At 41.9% G+C, this 16,326-nt stretch overlaps 1 protein-coding gene across 1 annotated transcript in view; it reads left to right on the forward strand.

Moving 5' to 3' along the window:
* Nucleotides 1–16,326, forward strand: part of PKHD1 (PKHD1 ciliary IPT domain containing fibrocystin/polyductin) — a 235,402-nt gene that overhangs the window by 8,287 nt on the left and 210,789 nt on the right. Inside the window, exons 7-22 of the mRNA XM_072926279.1 lie at nucleotides 505–583; nucleotides 2,767–2,841; nucleotides 3,537–3,601; nucleotides 4,234–4,273; nucleotides 5,102–5,172; nucleotides 6,497–6,598; nucleotides 7,710–7,805; nucleotides 8,912–9,047; nucleotides 9,902–10,016; nucleotides 10,839–11,114; nucleotides 11,558–11,644; nucleotides 12,309–12,402; nucleotides 12,879–13,021; nucleotides 13,673–13,803; nucleotides 14,579–14,763; nucleotides 15,260–15,398. Of these exons, the coding sequence (XP_072782380.1) occupies nucleotides 505–583; nucleotides 2,767–2,841; nucleotides 3,537–3,601; nucleotides 4,234–4,273; nucleotides 5,102–5,172; nucleotides 6,497–6,598; nucleotides 7,710–7,805; nucleotides 8,912–9,047; nucleotides 9,902–10,016; nucleotides 10,839–11,114; nucleotides 11,558–11,644; nucleotides 12,309–12,402; nucleotides 12,879–13,021; nucleotides 13,673–13,803; nucleotides 14,579–14,763; nucleotides 15,260–15,398 (1,834 nt within the window). The remainder of the gene's footprint in view (nucleotides 1–504; nucleotides 584–2,766; nucleotides 2,842–3,536; nucleotides 3,602–4,233; nucleotides 4,274–5,101; nucleotides 5,173–6,496; nucleotides 6,599–7,709; nucleotides 7,806–8,911; nucleotides 9,048–9,901; nucleotides 10,017–10,838; nucleotides 11,115–11,557; nucleotides 11,645–12,308; nucleotides 12,403–12,878; nucleotides 13,022–13,672; nucleotides 13,804–14,578; nucleotides 14,764–15,259; nucleotides 15,399–16,326) is intronic.

The following is a 16,326-nucleotide window of genomic DNA, read 5'->3' on the forward strand; positions in this document are numbered from 1 at the left end:
CTCGTGCCTTGCACAGGTGTCATTATGGAGATTTCTCTGTATTAGCTGGATGGATGTTTCACCTTTCAGTGTGAGTGTAGAGCAGGAGAGTAATGTGATGACTGATATGCCAAGATCCTTCTTTAGACCTTCACCCTGTCTGGTGTACAAATGATGCAATTTTGGTTCTACAGTGGAATTGGGTTAGAAAGTGGGGTTTAGTTAACAAAAGAGTTGAGGAAAAATTGTCAGCTCTGTGCAAATACAGATCTGCAAAAACTTTGGAATGAATTTGGGTTTTTTTTGGTGGGAAATAAAGACATGTGCTTTGAGAAAAGTGAATTAAGTGCAAAATCATCTTGAGCCATGGTAAAAAATCATCTTGAGCCATGAGAGTACATTCAGTGCAGGAACCTCTGCAAAATCTACAAAGACCATTAATTCCTTTTGTTCAGCACAGAAAATCTGCAAATAAGTTCTCTGCTTTTAAAAGACTCTCTTCAATTTCCATTTCCTCTTAAACAGGAAATTTAATACAGATTCATGGGAAGACAATTGCTGGCAGATATGAGACTCTGGACTTCAACGTGGATTATATTGATGGGTAATTATGAACACTCAGCTATCTGCTGCAGACCCTGTAAATTGACATTTTTTCCATCAGCCTCCTTGACAGCAATAAATTGCAACCAGTTGGCCCAGAATTGCCATTTACTTCCTTTGTGGTTTATTGCAGCTCATGATTTGGGCTCCAGCAAACTTTGTTAATCTAATTGCAACTGGTCCATTAAGCTGGTTGGTTTTTTTACTGGCAGCACAGTCAATCACAGCTCAGTGTGAATTGTACTGTAATTGCAGCTGGCTGCTGTAGATTTTATTTTGGCTAGCAAATTAAAATTTAACTAATTAAAGTAATGTCAGAGCCGAAAAGTAAAATAAATTTTCCCCTTTTGCTCTGCCTATTTTTTAAAGGGAAAAAACTATTAGTTTAAAGCAGATGCTCTGGTGAACCAGAAGACTAAGGAGAAGTATTTTGAGACAAAAGGCCTTGTTGTTCACTGCTTTAAACACTCTGTAATTGTTTTCTTGTTCTCAGAGGTTTGATCTTTTTTTTTAATGTTGCTTCTGTGGTTACATGCAACAGAGAAAAGCAGCGAGGTTTAAAAAAAACCCTTACTTTAGGACAGCAGCCCCTTTAAACACAGTGAATCCAAAATGAGCATCAACACTGTCCTGCTGTGTGTCATATGTATTTCCATATGTATAGATATGTAATCAGATGTTAATTTATGATTTTTGTGCCAGTGGCAGTGAAGAACTAAGCCCAGGTAAGTGTTTTAAAGATAAACTATTAATCCATAGTTACTCTGCTGGCAGTTTAAGGATCATTTCAGAAGCCAGGAAAGGTGTGTATTCTCAGTAGTTAGAAATTTTAATTAAAGCATCAGAGGTTTAACACTGACATACTTTTTAATGGCTTCTCAAGCTGATTGGAAATGTCCCTTGCTAAGTGATTAAAGTCCCTGCTGGCATGAAGGAAAGTCCAGTGCAGATTCCTGCCATGCCATCCCTACACTGTGCACATCAGCATCCTTTGTTTGGGATCAGTTATTGTTTCACCTGGCTCTGGTGGAGCCATGGAGACTTTGATGAGAGGGAAGAAAGGCTGCACTGTCTGAGTGCAGCTGGATGTGCCTGCAGTGCTCTGCTGCCAGATTACTCATTTACAGCTCAGCCTCACCAAAAGGAAATGGCCTCAAAATCCCAGCATACCAGACAGGTTCCCTTTGCAGATTCACATTAATAATTTGCCCATTTTTGGTGTGTTAGGAAATAGATTTGGACTTGACCAGAGCAGTCTGTCACTTGGTCACGCTGATTCAGGATTTGGAGCAAAAAAAAAAAAGGGAATGTTTTTTATGCTTCCAAGGGTGTTCTGCACCTTTTTCCATGCTTTGTATGGGATGCACTGGTCCAGTGATGCTGAACAAACATTTGACAGCACTAATGTTTTTCTAGTTTTCCTTAAAAGGAAAGGTTCTCAGTATCAGCCACCTGTATTAAGAAAAGCAAGCTCTTTTAGAAAAACCTCATAAAACTGCATTCTGAAACATGGGCCTTACAAAACTACCTGGTGAGGGATGGGTCATCGCAAATTGTTTGCATTACAGGTTTTAATTACCTGTTTCCTTTAATTGCCTGTTAATTCTCAAAGAGTCATTGCCAGCTTTTGCTTACTCTGCTAATTACTCAGAATTTATTCCCCCCACCTTCTTCCTCCTTTGCAGTGGAAGTTGTCGCATACTGATCCTTTAAGGAAAAGATATTTAATTTTTTTTTTTTATTAGGAGCTTGGGTGATTTCTGCTGGAAGTTGTTTGTAGTGTTTTTCCTCAATGAAATCAGGAAATGTCTGAGCTGCATCTCGATTGTACTTGCTGTAGTTGATGCTGCCTGCTGGTTGGGAAGGTGTGGGTGGGTCTTGCCCTCCTAGAGTTCAGCCTTGCCCTCAGGGAGGAGGGATTGGATCATTCAGGGCTGGCATGGAGTGTCCCCAAGGGGGCCCTGCCACATTCTCACAGAGCTGCAGCTCCCACACTATTTGGGGAATGCAATTTGCAGGTGCAGAGATGAGAGATTAGGACTTGTCCCATTTTATAGAAGGTTAATAAATGTTAGCTACAAGTGGGAGAAAATTCCTGCCCCTTGGGAAAATATTGGCTTCTCATTTTAGCAGGATCAGGTTTTCATCTGCATCACATCTCTTTCCTGTTTATTTTTAACCCAGGCCAGCTGTTCTTACATCAGAAGGAGATGGATGGACCAGCCTCTGCTCTTTTGCTGACAGGAGAGCTGGAAGCTCGTCAGTTCTGGTTTACTTTGGGTTTGTGTTGGTACAAGGGTTCAGCACAGCTTGTGCACAAAAGTAATTGTGGCTTTTGGAGAAACTCTTCTGCTTTGGCTTAAAATGGAGACAGACCCTGGGGAGTTAATGGTCTGTGATGGGATGGGTGGGGGCTGCTGGCTTTCTGCAGCTTCAACTACTTAAACATAAATGTGAGGTAATGATGGGCATTCCATGACTCCAGAGGGTTGATGTAGTTCCAGCACATCTGTTTTAATTGCTACCTGCTCATTCTCAAAGTTTAGGAACCTTCAGAAGAGCAAGTAGAGGGGAAACATTTTTGTCCTGTTCACCCTCCCTTTGTGCCTGCACTAATCTCTGTTCAAATTTTGATTTCAAGGCTGGGGGGGGGGGGGGGGAAGTGTTCTGAAGGCCATGAACAGCATCAGCCTCTAGAAGTAGGTGTAAAGGAGCCAAGCTGGGGCACTCCCACTGGAAGACATCCTCCTAAGCTGCTGAAGTCTTGATCTTTAGTGGGAAGATGGGTTGTTCCTCTCCCATCTCACCTGCTTCTCGCTCCCATGTTTCTAAAGACAGCAAACCATGACTATCTCAGGTGTATAAGCCCACAACTTCTATGGGTTAGTTGATTCTACTATATTTTGCTTATTTTTTGCTCCCAAGGCTCAGTGAAGTCCTTTGTCTCTCCACAGTTACCCCGTTCAGGTGAAGGATGGACTGGGGACCCTGCAGTGCCGGGTGGAAGGGAATCACATAGGTTGGTGAAAAGGGATAAAGCCCACGGGTTTCTGTCATTCCTGCAGCTCCAGAGGATGGAGGGAGGAGGGTGTCTGTCATGAGTTTCTGTTCTGTCTCCAAAGCTGGAATGTGGCTCAGGGCTGAGTCCGTAAAAGCAGCTTCAGATCAAAGTTTGCCAGCCTTCAGCACAGCCCCTGCCATGGTTTGTGTCCTCTGCACAGCCTGGGAGAAGATGAAGGGAAACCAGGAAGAGATGTGGGTATTGCTGACAGCCAACAGTGGGATTGGTGTCCTTGCTGAGTTTCCTACTTTAATATTCTTGTCTGTGGTGTGCCTTCCCTGTAGTGCTTTATTAGAGGAATAAATTGAGTGCTCCCTTCTAGTCACAGTCTCCAGTAGCAGGTGGGATCCCTTTCATTTTTCCTCACTTCCAAGCACCCTGACAAAGCTTCTAATTTCTTGTGGAGTCTTTAAGCTCCAGCCTTCCTGTTTGGGAATAATATTGTGAGTGAAATATGTAAAATAGATTTTCCTTACTATTGTAAGGAAAGTATAAGGAAGGGAGAATTGGGCCCAGAGAACCTGGACAACCTTTGTTAGGATTTACTTCATACTTCTGCCTGAAAGCATTGTCACTTTTCTCTCCCCCAGGGTCCCACAACGTCAGCTTCTCAGTGTTTAACAAAGGAAAGTGAGTAAAAGAATATTTTCTCTCTTTTTCTGTGTTTTTGCATAGGAATAGAGCTGCATTTGAGTCCAGGATAAGTGAATTATGCTTCTACCTTATTGTGTGTTTCTTTGCTTAGAAATAAGGTTTGTTACCTCGAGAAGATGGTAGTCAGATTTGGAATAACATGGGAGAATGTTTCTCCCCAAAGTATTTCCACTTTGGTGTTTTATACTTTGCCTTCAGTGACCAGAACATGAGACATCTTATCTTGGACAAGAGAGAATGGCTGAAGGAGGATGGATTCAGACTAGATATTATGGAGAAATCCTTCCCTGTGAGGGTAGTGAAGCCCTGGCACAGGTTGCACAGAGAAGCTGTGGCTGCCCCTGGATCCCTGGAAGTGTCCAAGGCCAGGCTGGACAGGGCTTGGAGCACCCAGGGCTAGTGGAAGGTGTCCCTGCCCATGGCAGGGGGTGGGACTGGATGCCCTTTAATATCTCTTCCCACCCAAACCATTCTGTGATCCGTTAAATCTAGCTGAATTAAAACCTTTCACCTTGCTTTTAACTACTCATCCAAATGGGAAAGAATTTAACCATTAAAAGAGGTGAAAACAGGTTCTGACTGTGTCAAAGCATACTTTACAATGTGCTAGTACTTCCAATAAAGTGTTTCAGCCATTTAATGGGGCCTCATGAATCAATGCTTCAATGTGCTGGTGAAAGGAGTTGTTGGAGCTTGCAGAAATGTTCCACTGTTCCTCTGGAGAGTGAGTTTCCAGCCCTGCCAAATGAAGGTTTGCTTTCATTTACATGGCCCAGGATCTCTCAGGCATTTTCTCCCTTGCAGGTCAGCAGTGCACAAAGGTGCTTGGCTCATCAGTGCCAAACAGGAGCTTTTCCTGTACCAGACTCATCCAGGTATTCACTGATCCACTCACTGGCACTGTCCTCCATCAGTCTCAATGTGATCCAAGAAAAGACCTCTCGCTGTTGCTTTTCCCTGGGATGTAATTCTGTTTCGTCCTCATTTTGGTGTTCCACTCCCCTGGTATGGGCTTGAGTAAGCCAAAAGCTGCAGATAAAGATTATGAGACAAGCAGATTTATGTTGTTCCTTGACCTGTCAGATCAGTTCAGGGTCGAGGTGTTGCTCATAGAGAAACTTTCCCCTCTTAAATCACTCTGTATTTGTTGAGGCTGAAATTTTGGAAATGCAGACCTCAGGATGAAAACTCCCACACTGGCTACAGAGAGGAGGTGATGTTCAGCTACTCCAAGAATTGAGTTCTGGATAAATGGTGAATGGCAGGGTACTGCACATTAGTTAAAAAAATTATTTAAGGTACATTAAAAATAACCTGCATGTGATGTTTCAAGCTGTATTGTAGACAAGTCTTTATTAAGAAGGCTAATTTTATGTCTCTATTCACAATTTAAAGCAGAGTAAAATGAAATAACCATGCATGAAGTTGGCTGTGGGCAGAGCACGAACAGAAAGATCTGCTAGATTATTCTGTACTGTGCTAGTCAGTAGTCAATACTGTAAAATTAGTGTTTAAATACCAGATGAATTAAAAAAAAGATGCAGGTATAGACCAAAATCCCTCATCTTTTTCTTATTAGACTTCTTTTTTTCAGAGCTATACAAGTAGAACTGTGTGGTTTAGCTCCAATATGAGTGCAAAGTGGGTAATTGTAGTGAAAAAGAAAAAATAGTTTTCCTGTGGAATGGCAGACTTGGAACAGATAAAGTCCTGAAAGGACCTCATGGTTGTGATGTGGACATTCAGATATTCTGCTCCCTCCATTTGTCCCTGAAGTCTGAGGGATTATTGGAAAGAGTGGCAACTTTTAAACCTAAGGACTAAGTTGAGACGTGAGTCAGAGAAGGTCAAGAGGATTAAAACATTTTAAATTCTGCTTTTTTTTTCCCCCAGAGATCCTCAATAGCACAGAACAGAGCAATTTTCAATCTGAGCATGACAGATGCAGCCACTGCAAGTAACAGCCCAAGGATTTTTGCAGTGTTCCCCCTGCCATGTGGCCAAATTATCCATGCTGCTCTTTCCTGGTGTCATCCCAGAGGCTGCCAAAAAAAAGGGATCAGTGAGAAGCTGGTTTCCTTCCCAGGAGCCTGCTCTGGCTGGAAGCAGTGCAAGTGCACTGGAGGCTTTCCCAGAAATAGGGCTGGGGTTAACATCTGCAAGGCTCGTGCTCAGATCCCTCTTTTCCTTCCCCTGCAGAGATATTCTCCGTGTTCCCAGCCGAAGGGAGCCTGGCAGGAGGCACAGAGCTCACGGTCACCGGGGATTTCTTTGAGGAGCCAGTGCAGGTCACTGCTGCAGGTAACAGCAGAGACATGTGAACTCTATTTTCTTAAATACAGTTTGGCCCTGACTGCAAAATTCAAGAGATGTTCAGGGTTACCAATGTGGGAATTGTAGGAGTCACCTTGTCCCTATGCTTGTTTTGCATGGGAGGCATTTACAGAAGTGATACAAATAGATAGATAATAAGAACCTTTCCCTTTAAACAAGTAATCTTTAAAACAATATCCCGTAAGTTAACACAACCCATAAACACAACTGTGAGAAGAGCTTATAGTAAAATGAAAGAAGTTCATGATTGTGTATTTCCCCAGTCAGCTGCTATTCATAAAGAGAGACACAAAAAACTAGTTTCTTGTAATCTCCATAAAATTAACAAGAGACTTCTCTCCCTAAATAAAATGAAGAAAAACTATTCTAGAAGTAGTAAACTAACTAAAATTTTAGGCTTTGTTTCTTTACATTGTTATTAAAAAAAAAGAGGTTGTAGAGGGAGGAGAAATATCCTAAAGGTTTTGTTTAAATTCTTATTACTTTTTATTTTATTTACTATTAATAAATTTCTTTTTATACCCTTTTAAAGTTTTAAACCTACTTTACCTTTCTCCTAGTCCTACCTCACAGCAGGAAATGAGTAAACACATCCTAGTAAATACACTAGTAATTAGCCAACACTAAACCCACCGCACTCATGAATACATTAACCAAAAAAATCTCAAATTAGCAAACCTTAACCACTGCACACCTCCAGGAAGCTCCAGTTATTCTTATCCAGGGTCTTCAGCATGGGAAAATCATGGACCTGTTGGAATGAATCCAGAGGTGGGGCCCAAAATGATCAGAGGGATAGAACACTCATACTATAAAGAAAGGCTGAGAGAGATGGGGCTGTTCAGACTGGAGAAAATAAGGCTCCAAAGAGACCTTGGAGCATTTTCCAGTTCCTAGAGGAGCTCCAACAGAGCAACCTGGTCTAGTGGAAGGTGACCCTGTCTATAGAACGGTGCTTGGAACTACATATTTGCAAGGTCCCATCCTACCCAAACCACCCCATGACTCTGAGATGTGTTTATGCTGCAGCTCAGCTGTGTCTGCCAAGTCTCCCACTGCACATTTGTCTCCTTTCCAGGTGTTCCCTGTAAAGTCAAGCACGTCTCTCCCCAGGAAATCAGATGCACCACGGAGCCTCTTGGTGAGGGCAGGAGATTTGGTGCCCCCCAGCCAGGTGAGCAGCTCCTGGAGCTCCAAATAAGCAAACAGACACAGAAATGCAGGGCAGAAACCCTTTGGTGATGAATGCAATCGAGAAACAGGGCTTTCCAAAGCACTGTCTGGGCTATCAGTTTCTTTTGGGGTGGTAGGGAAGGCGGCTACAAATAATCCACAGGCTGGAGCACCTCTGCTATGAGGAAAGACTGATGAGAGAGCTGTGGTTATCCAGCCTGGAGAAGAGAAGGCTCCAGGGAGACCTGAGAGTCCCTTCCAGTGCCTAAGAGGGCTTTCAGAAACATAGGGATAAGCTTTTATTAGGGACTTTTATTAGTAATAGGACAGGGGGTGATGGTTTTAAATTAAAACCATCTATTTAAATAGTTTCTTTTTAAATTGTTTCTAAGGAAGGCATTTTTTTTTAACATGAGGTGGGTGAGGCCATGGCACAAGTTGCCCAGAAAGCTGGTGGATGTTCCATCCCTGGAAACAGTCAAGGCCAGTTTGGGTGCAGCTCTGAGCAACCTGCTCTGGTTGGAGATGTCCCTGCTCATGGAAGGAGGCTGGACTGGATAAACTCAAATGGTTCCTTCCAAACAATTCTGTGATTCTGTGGCCAGGAAAACCAAGGTGGAGAGCTCAGCCCACCATGAGCAGATAGGAGATGGTGGGAGGAAGGTCAGACTGATGTACTATGGAAAATGAGTGGAAAAAGGCATGGAAAATATTTAGAGGAAGGATGGCTGAACTGGAATTATTGCAGAGGCTTCTGGGGACACTCCTTGAGTGGAGCATTGCAGTAGGAGATTTTAGTGCATAAAACGAGGCTTAACTTTGACTGTGGGTAGCCTCAGTGCTTTTTACTGCAAAAGCAGATATGTGAACAGGTTGGATGTTCTTCTCTCTGCAGAGTTTTGTTATTTCTGTTGGAGGGTTTAAAGGTAAAACAAATTCCCTATGGCGAGATCTGCATTCTGCCTTAGACTGCAAAATACCCCACAAACAGAGCCAATTTATTATTAAAATTTTCTCTCTGGCCTGCCTCCTACAGCACTGATTCCAGCATGTGCTCTGGGATTTCTGCTGGCTGCTGCTGAGAATACTTTTGTTTTAACTTTCTAGGAAACAGAGGGCTTCTCTTTGAAGTCTGGGATGATGCCTCTGATCTGACAGAAGCAGGTCCTGGATACAGATGGCAGTTTGTACCTAATGCCAGCTCCCCAGTAAGGTTTCTGTCTGGGGCAAAGAAGTCCTTCAGGTACTCAGTGATCTTAAAAAGAGACGAAGCCATGGCAGTCACCTTTAGCAGTGTAAGGTGTAGCAAAAACACCTGACAGCTCTTTATAGCAGAGCCTCACTGCATAGCTCCCATAAATCAAAGCAAACCTTTTGCTCTGAGGTCCTTTTGAAGCTTAAAATATGCAGTGAAGTGCTTTATTTTTTCCTCCTTTTGCCTTCCCTCAGTATTTCTGCTCTACCTGGCCTAGATATGCTGAAATACCCAAAAAATTGCTCTGGAAGTAGAAGGAGCTCCAGTTTGAGGCTAATTTGGGCTGGAGTTCTGCCCAGATGTGGAGGGGCAGATTCTCAGCTGATGCTGGCAGCAAAGGTGGCTTTAACACAAAAAAAATAATAAGTTCCTGAATTGTCTTGGTTCTCATTGCCTCTTCACATATGACCTTGAAAACTGTGCAAAGTGCATGCATTTTTACATTTTTCTACCACTTCTCTGGTTTTTGTTGTTTGATTCTGAGCATTCTGGTTTTGGCTTTTTCTTGCATGTTTAGGGTTAAGACTTTGTTTGAGAAGAAATGCACTGAAGTGGCCTCCAACAAAATCATACTTAGTTTCATGGAGCTGTTTTTTCTTTCCTTTTTGAAACTTTTGTAAAGCATAATTGACATTTAATGTGAAATTGGGTCATTTTGAGGTTTGCTTCAGCTTTAAAATAACAAGATTTGTTTTGTTAAAATGGTTTAAAGATGTTTTCTTTTTACTCAGTGTACGTGTCAAGGTGGGGTGTTGGGATGATTTGTTGGGGTTTTTTTTTGTTTTTTTTTTTTTTTTTGCCATAACTCTTTTGTATATTGTGGATGCTCTATTTTTGCTCAGCTCCAGACTCCGTGGGTTTTTTGTGGCTCCTCAGACCAACAATTACACCTTCTGGATTCAGGCAGATGGTCAAGCATCTCTCTACTTAAGTTTGTCCCAAGATCCAAAACAGAAGGTATTATTATTGGTAGAGAAAAATGAGAGAAATGAAAATGAAAAATGAGGATGGAAAGGGTTTTAATTAAGGTGATAACAAGGGGGAATTCCCTCAGAGTGGACTGGTTTGTTGTGTCTCTTATGAATCTTTTGCAGAGTCAAAACTGAGATTATTTTTGATATTGTACATTGGCCCTGTCCATTATACAGTTCATTAAAAAAAAAAAAAATCACTCTTGCAACCGGAGTAATTGATTATCTTTTCCAGAAGAAACTTTTGTTAGTTGTCTGTCTGAACTGAAGGCATCCATGAAAAGTTATTTGGGGAACTGTTAGTAGAGCTAAAGAAAGCCATAGGACTTACCTTCTTTATGGTATTGAACCTTGAACCAAAGTTTTTTGAGATTTTGGCTTTTTGTTATATAATAGGAAGGAATTTGTGAGCCATCAACGCACAGATATCAGTTATAAATACAAATATTTTGTTTGTTTGGTTGGTTTTTCTTGAGCTGAGTCTTTGGACTAAATGTTATTTGGGGCTGGAGAAAAGTCCCTAACTAGTTTAATGGCTTCAAACTGAAAGAGAGTTGGTTTATATTGGATATGAGGAAGACATTCTTCCCTGAGAGAGTGGTGAGGCTCTGGCACAGGGTGCCCAGAGAAGCTGTGGCTGTCCCTGGACCCCTGGAAGTGTCCAAGGCCAGGTTGGACAGGGCTTGGAGCAACTTGGGATAGTGGAAGGTGTCCCTGCCCATAGCAGGGGGTGGAATGAAATGGTTTTTGTTGCTCCTTCCAGCCCAAAGCATTCTGTGATTCTGTGATTTGGTTGTTCTGCACGCAGGTGAGAATTGCTTCTCTCCCTGCTGGCAATTCAGAGTGGTCTGAGAACTGGGTGAAGAACTGGAGTGAACTTTGGCAGCCAAAATCCCAGAAATTTGAGCTAACTGCTGGCTCAAGATACTACCTGGAAGCACTGCATCACGCAGAGACACCCAGCAAGGGGATGAGAGTTGGAGTCCAGATGCACAACACGTGGCTGGACCCCCGTGTGGTGAACAGCTACTACACTGAGAGGCACGAAATTCGGGCTCGTGCTCTGCATCTCCCAGAAGTGCAGGTCAGTGCTGCTGTGCCAGCTGTGAAAAAATGTGTGTTTCCACCCTGTTTAGAACCTCCTGAGGTAGCTGATGAGAAGAGCATCGTGAGCTGAAGTTGTCTGTGGGTTTTACATACATTAGTGGGTGTGTATAAACACTCAGGAATGAGGGAAGTTTTTTCCTAATCGTTAAATTCCTGCAGGTCAGGTGCTTTAAGACCCATCTGCAGCTGCACAGGTCATGCATCCCCTGTTCTCCTGTTAATGTAAGAATCCTGCTCCTTGTAGGACCAGGGCAGTTTAAGAGTAGCTGAAGTGGCTCTTGGAAGGGATCACAGAGGCTATAAAAGGCAAAGTGCTGGCTGTAAATCCTCCTCAGTAGAAGATGGCAGGTTTGAAGTGTGTGTGTCTCATGCAGTTTACATCTGTTTTCATTTCTTGATTTCTTCTTTTTTTTTCCCTAGATGTTGACTGTGTCTGGTACAGGTTATTTCAGTATCTCCTGTAACAACACGCTGAGAATGATCCCCACAAATGCTACAGCTCACCAGGTAGGTGCCATGAAACACAGACACAGGGTCCTCTGCTGGGAATTGGTGGAGCTCTGGTGCTTGACAGAAGTTAAGATTTGGCCCTGAAGCTGAGATAAAGTTTATGTGATGTAGAGGTGATTTTTTTGGTTTTTGTGGTGGGTTTTTTGTTTGTTTTGGGTTTTGTTGTTGCTGTTTTTGTTTTTACTGAGAATGTCATCGAGTGGGATTATTTTTTCTTGAGCATTGACTCCCAGGTGTATTCTAAGCTTATCACAACATCCCCATATCTTGGACTTCTTCTCTAAGGCCAGATGAGCTCTGGCTCTTGTATGGCTCTGGCTTCTTCAACAGCCCATAGGCTCTTGATGTGGCTCTTGATGTCTTGATTGTTAATTTGTCAACATTAAAGTGACCCTGAGTGATGGCTCAGTCATTAGACTGAGAATGTCTCAGACCCCTGAAAAATTTTATGTAAATATAGAAGTTTACACTCTGTTGAGATAAATTTTGTTATATTATTATTTAACATATTTATTATTTTAATATTTGGCTACTTGCTTGTTCAGAGCTGCTGTGCCACTGATCCCTGGCTGATGAAAAATGAAGTGATGATGTGTGTGTTGAAGTCTCTGCTGAAATGATTGTAACTGACTACTTTCCACTTTCTTAATTTCTTTTAAAGGTGCAAGCAGCAATAGAAGAACTCCTTTCAGTAGGATGTGAAACTGAACCAACTTCTGCTAAAATCCTTTTTCGCTGTGGTTTTGAGAAAGAAGGTAGGGAACTTCTGTGGCACATAAGCAGTATTTATTGTGAGATTGATCTGCTTTTATGGCATAAATATTCTTTAAGCTTTCATTGGTAGGAAATTTACACTTTTAATAGGTATAAGTACATATTCATGTTTATCATCTATTCGTTGTGTGTATGCATTAAAAACAACATGATCAATATAATAATCACAGTGATAGAATATCCAGGGTTGGAAGGGTCCCACAAGAATCACCAAATCCAACTCCTGGGCCTGTACAAGACAGCCCCAGGAACCTGTTCCTGAGAGTATTGTACAAACACTTATTGAACCTGGCAGGAGGATTCTCAGAGTAGGACTGTTTGACAATTTCTGGATACCCACTTGCTGTATTTTCACGAATCTTGACTGTACTGGTGTCTTCTGAATCGCTTTGAAACCTCTAATTTCCTCCTTTTTTTTTGTTGTTGTTTTTTTTTTTTTTTTTTTTTTTTTTGTCAGATATGGAGAACATCATCACCACAGGACACATTGTCAGTAGAACAGAGCCTTTCTGTGGAAGATCCAGCATCCACAGACCAAGCCAGCTAGTGAAAACTTCCCCATCAACACTACCAAGATATGACCTTACTAAATACCCGCATGTGAGTGGCTGCTCTTGACGAGCAGCTTGCACTGGGCACTGATTGTTCAGAGCCTAATAAGCAACATAAAATCATCTGGTCATCTTATATTTCCCCCAAATCTATCAAGCGTCATGTCTTAGCACAGAGCAGAGCATCTTTTATTTGGTTTGAGAGTGGTTTTGGATCTCTGAGATGTAAATTTTATTTAGCACAGCTGGCTGTTAACTGATCCTGAGGATACAGACCTTGCTGTGGGAAAGAAAGAAGTGGCATGGTGTTGGAGAAAGGTGGAAGGGACAAGGACGAGCATTTCTTGACAAAAGGAAAAAAACCTTTATTGTTTGGAGGTCCATTGCACACTCTTCTGCTCATCTTCTCCTACTTTTGAAAGGAATAAACCCAAAACTTCAGGGAAGCCCCAAGGGTCAGTTTGGCACATCTGGGTGCCAAAACTGTCTTCTACAGCTTTTATTCCATCTCCAGCTCTCTTGGAGCCTCTTTAGGCGCTGGAAGAGGCTTTAAGGTCTCCCCAGAGTCTTTTCTTCTCCAGGCCAAACAACCCAGTGTTAAACCAGAATTGAAATAGAATCTATTCCTTTGTCTTCCATGTACATTATATATGAATTACCCCTGTTTTGATTTGTGAAAATCTTTCCCCCATTTTTGCAGGTGTGTTTTGCACATAAAGGACATATGAGTAACATCCTTCATCTCTCAGTGTCCTACACCAATGTCTCTTCATGTCCAGTGAGGAGAAACCTCACCTGCCAGTGGGACTTCAATGAAACTGACTCTAAAAGGTACCCAGATAATTACACTTATCAGAGATTGCATTTTCCATAGTAAGAAGGTGCAGTAGGAAAACTGAGGGAAGTTCTTATTTATATAGGAACAATTGGAGTAACCTGACAAAAACTCTGTCTCTACAGAGGCATTGCTGGAATGTGTTTCCATGCTTTTTGGAGGATTTAATGAGTAAATGTCCATGTTTCTTGCTACATGCACTATCTCACCTCAGTGACACACAGGTGTACTTGAAGATTTTTGAGAGCATAAATTCCCCAGTTTCTTTCCTGGTCAATATTCTGCAGTAAGAGAGAGAACTGCTTGGTTTTTTACTCCACCCTTTGAAAGCTTTGAAAACTGGTGTAGCCTTTGATTTTCTTTATTCACTTTAAATTCAATGAGTAGAAAACATTTGGTAGCAGACATAAAGCTTAGGGTAGGCAGACTAAAAAAAAAAACCAGGAGTGTAAAAAAATGAAGAGAGCTGAGGGTTGGAATTTTGGATTGACCCCCGTTGAAGTCACTGATGCAGTTGTGGTATTTTGCCAAAAATAAAGCAGGTGTAATGATTCCCATATCCCACTCTAGTGATTAGAGGGGAAAACATGAGCAGAGACCTAAGTCCTCATTTCTCACTCTGGGAACCCAACAAGGACATGGTGAGTAATCACAAACTGTGCATGTGGCTTGTACTAAATACCAATAGTAACAAAAACACTGCCTGATATTACCTGGAATCTTCACAATCACCTCAAATTTGTTTATTGTCCCAACCTTGGTGTCTTCCAGTTGGACATTTACCTGCACCAACCTCTGGAAGAGGTGTGTGAATCTCTCTGTGCTTCTCCAGGACCTCCCAGCCAATTCCCCAGTATCTGTGCATCAGATAGACTTGCAGAGCCCTGTGCTGCAAAAAGGAACACATGGATCATTTTATCTTGATGAGCTCATCATTGCTGACAGATCTGTGATTGGTAAAGGCATCTCTTTTGGTTTTTTCTTTTTTTTTCCCCAGGACATTCTGTTAAATCTATAGCAATGAAGATGGATGAAACTTTTTCAAAGGGAAGTTTCACAACAGACAAAAAAATTTTTTTTGAACTTATATTTATTTTTTTGTGACAGCAGTCGAGAAGGAATTGCCAAAATATCAATATTCTTGGTTTATTTTAAAATGTGGTTCTACAAATGGAACAGGCTGTGGTGAAATCCCCATCCCTGGAAAAGTTCAAAAATGTGTAGATGTGGCACTTGGGGACGTGGGTTAGTGGTGGACTGGGCAGTGCTGCAGAATAGTTGGACTCGGTGAATTTAGAGTCTTTTTCCAACCTTAATGAAATATAGCTAAAAACAAACAAACAAACAAACAATAACCCCAAGCAGGTGTTTCCAGCTATGAAATGACAATCCCCTGGGCATAATCACCTCTGCTCTCCTTGCTCTAATGAATGCTTATGTTTTTTCTTTCAGTTTCTCAGAGAGACCCCAAACCCCCCTGGCCAGGGGGGAGGATCATTGAAGCAGTGTCTGTGGTGGGGTCTCCTCCCACCTACAACGTGTCCTGGGGGGTGTCTGGCTGTGGTGCCAGTCTGCCCCTTCTCTCTCTGAGGTAGGGACAGTGAGCAGCTCATCTCAGTACCCTGTAACACCTCTTAGAGTTCCCCCAATGCATCTGGAGCTGGCTGCCAGCTGCGTTCAGCTGCTGAAAACAAGAGGTGCTTAAGAAGTTTGAGATAACTCGGGGTGTCAGATGTCCGTGGGTCACCAAGGTGTGATGTGGGATTGGAAGGAAATCCAAACCCTTCTGGAACAGTGGATGAAAATCATCCAAAGGTGTCTCCAAAACACTGTTAATGACACCAATTCCCACATTAGGCACTGGAAGTCCACCTTGGGTGTCCTTGTTTGCTGAGATGAGGTTTCTGTTCCTCCCAACAATGACAGGAATTGGAACCATAGGCCATAACTTGATCAGATCTATAGCAATGTAAATTTCTAAAGAAATTTCACAGTAGGCACAAAAATACTATTTTCCCCCTTGAACTTATATTTATTTTTTTGTGACAGCAGTCAAGAAGGAATTACCAAAATATCTATATTCTTGGTTTATTTGAAAATAAACTGTAACATTAAAGTTTTGTACTGGCAGAAAATAAGTTCTGTAAAAGTTGGGTTGTATCCAGCTAAATCAAAGATAATATCTTAAAATAAACCACCAAAGATAGGGACAGGAATGAAAATACAGGGGGATGTTTGTGGTGGTTGAAGTGCATAACCAGAGGTGTAACTAATAGAGGGAAAATTTTTACTCCTGTGTGGAGCCTGAAGACTGACATTGGAATGCTGCAAATAACACTGATAACTATATTTTCAATTTAGAAAAAATAGGGGGAAATGCCATAATAATCATTAGGGAGCTGAGGAGAATGCCTAGAAGATGCTCCACCTGTTCAGCTAATTTTAAAAAAAAGGATTAAGAAGCAGTTTGATCACAATACCTCTCACCAGGATTAAAAAAGATGCTAGACACAGGTAGA

This window comes from Taeniopygia guttata, chromosome 3, assembly GCF_048771995.1.
Source record: "Taeniopygia guttata chromosome 3, bTaeGut7.mat, whole genome shotgun sequence".
In the NCBI taxonomy this organism is placed as follows: Eukaryota; Metazoa; Chordata; class Aves; order Passeriformes; family Estrildidae; genus Taeniopygia; species Taeniopygia guttata.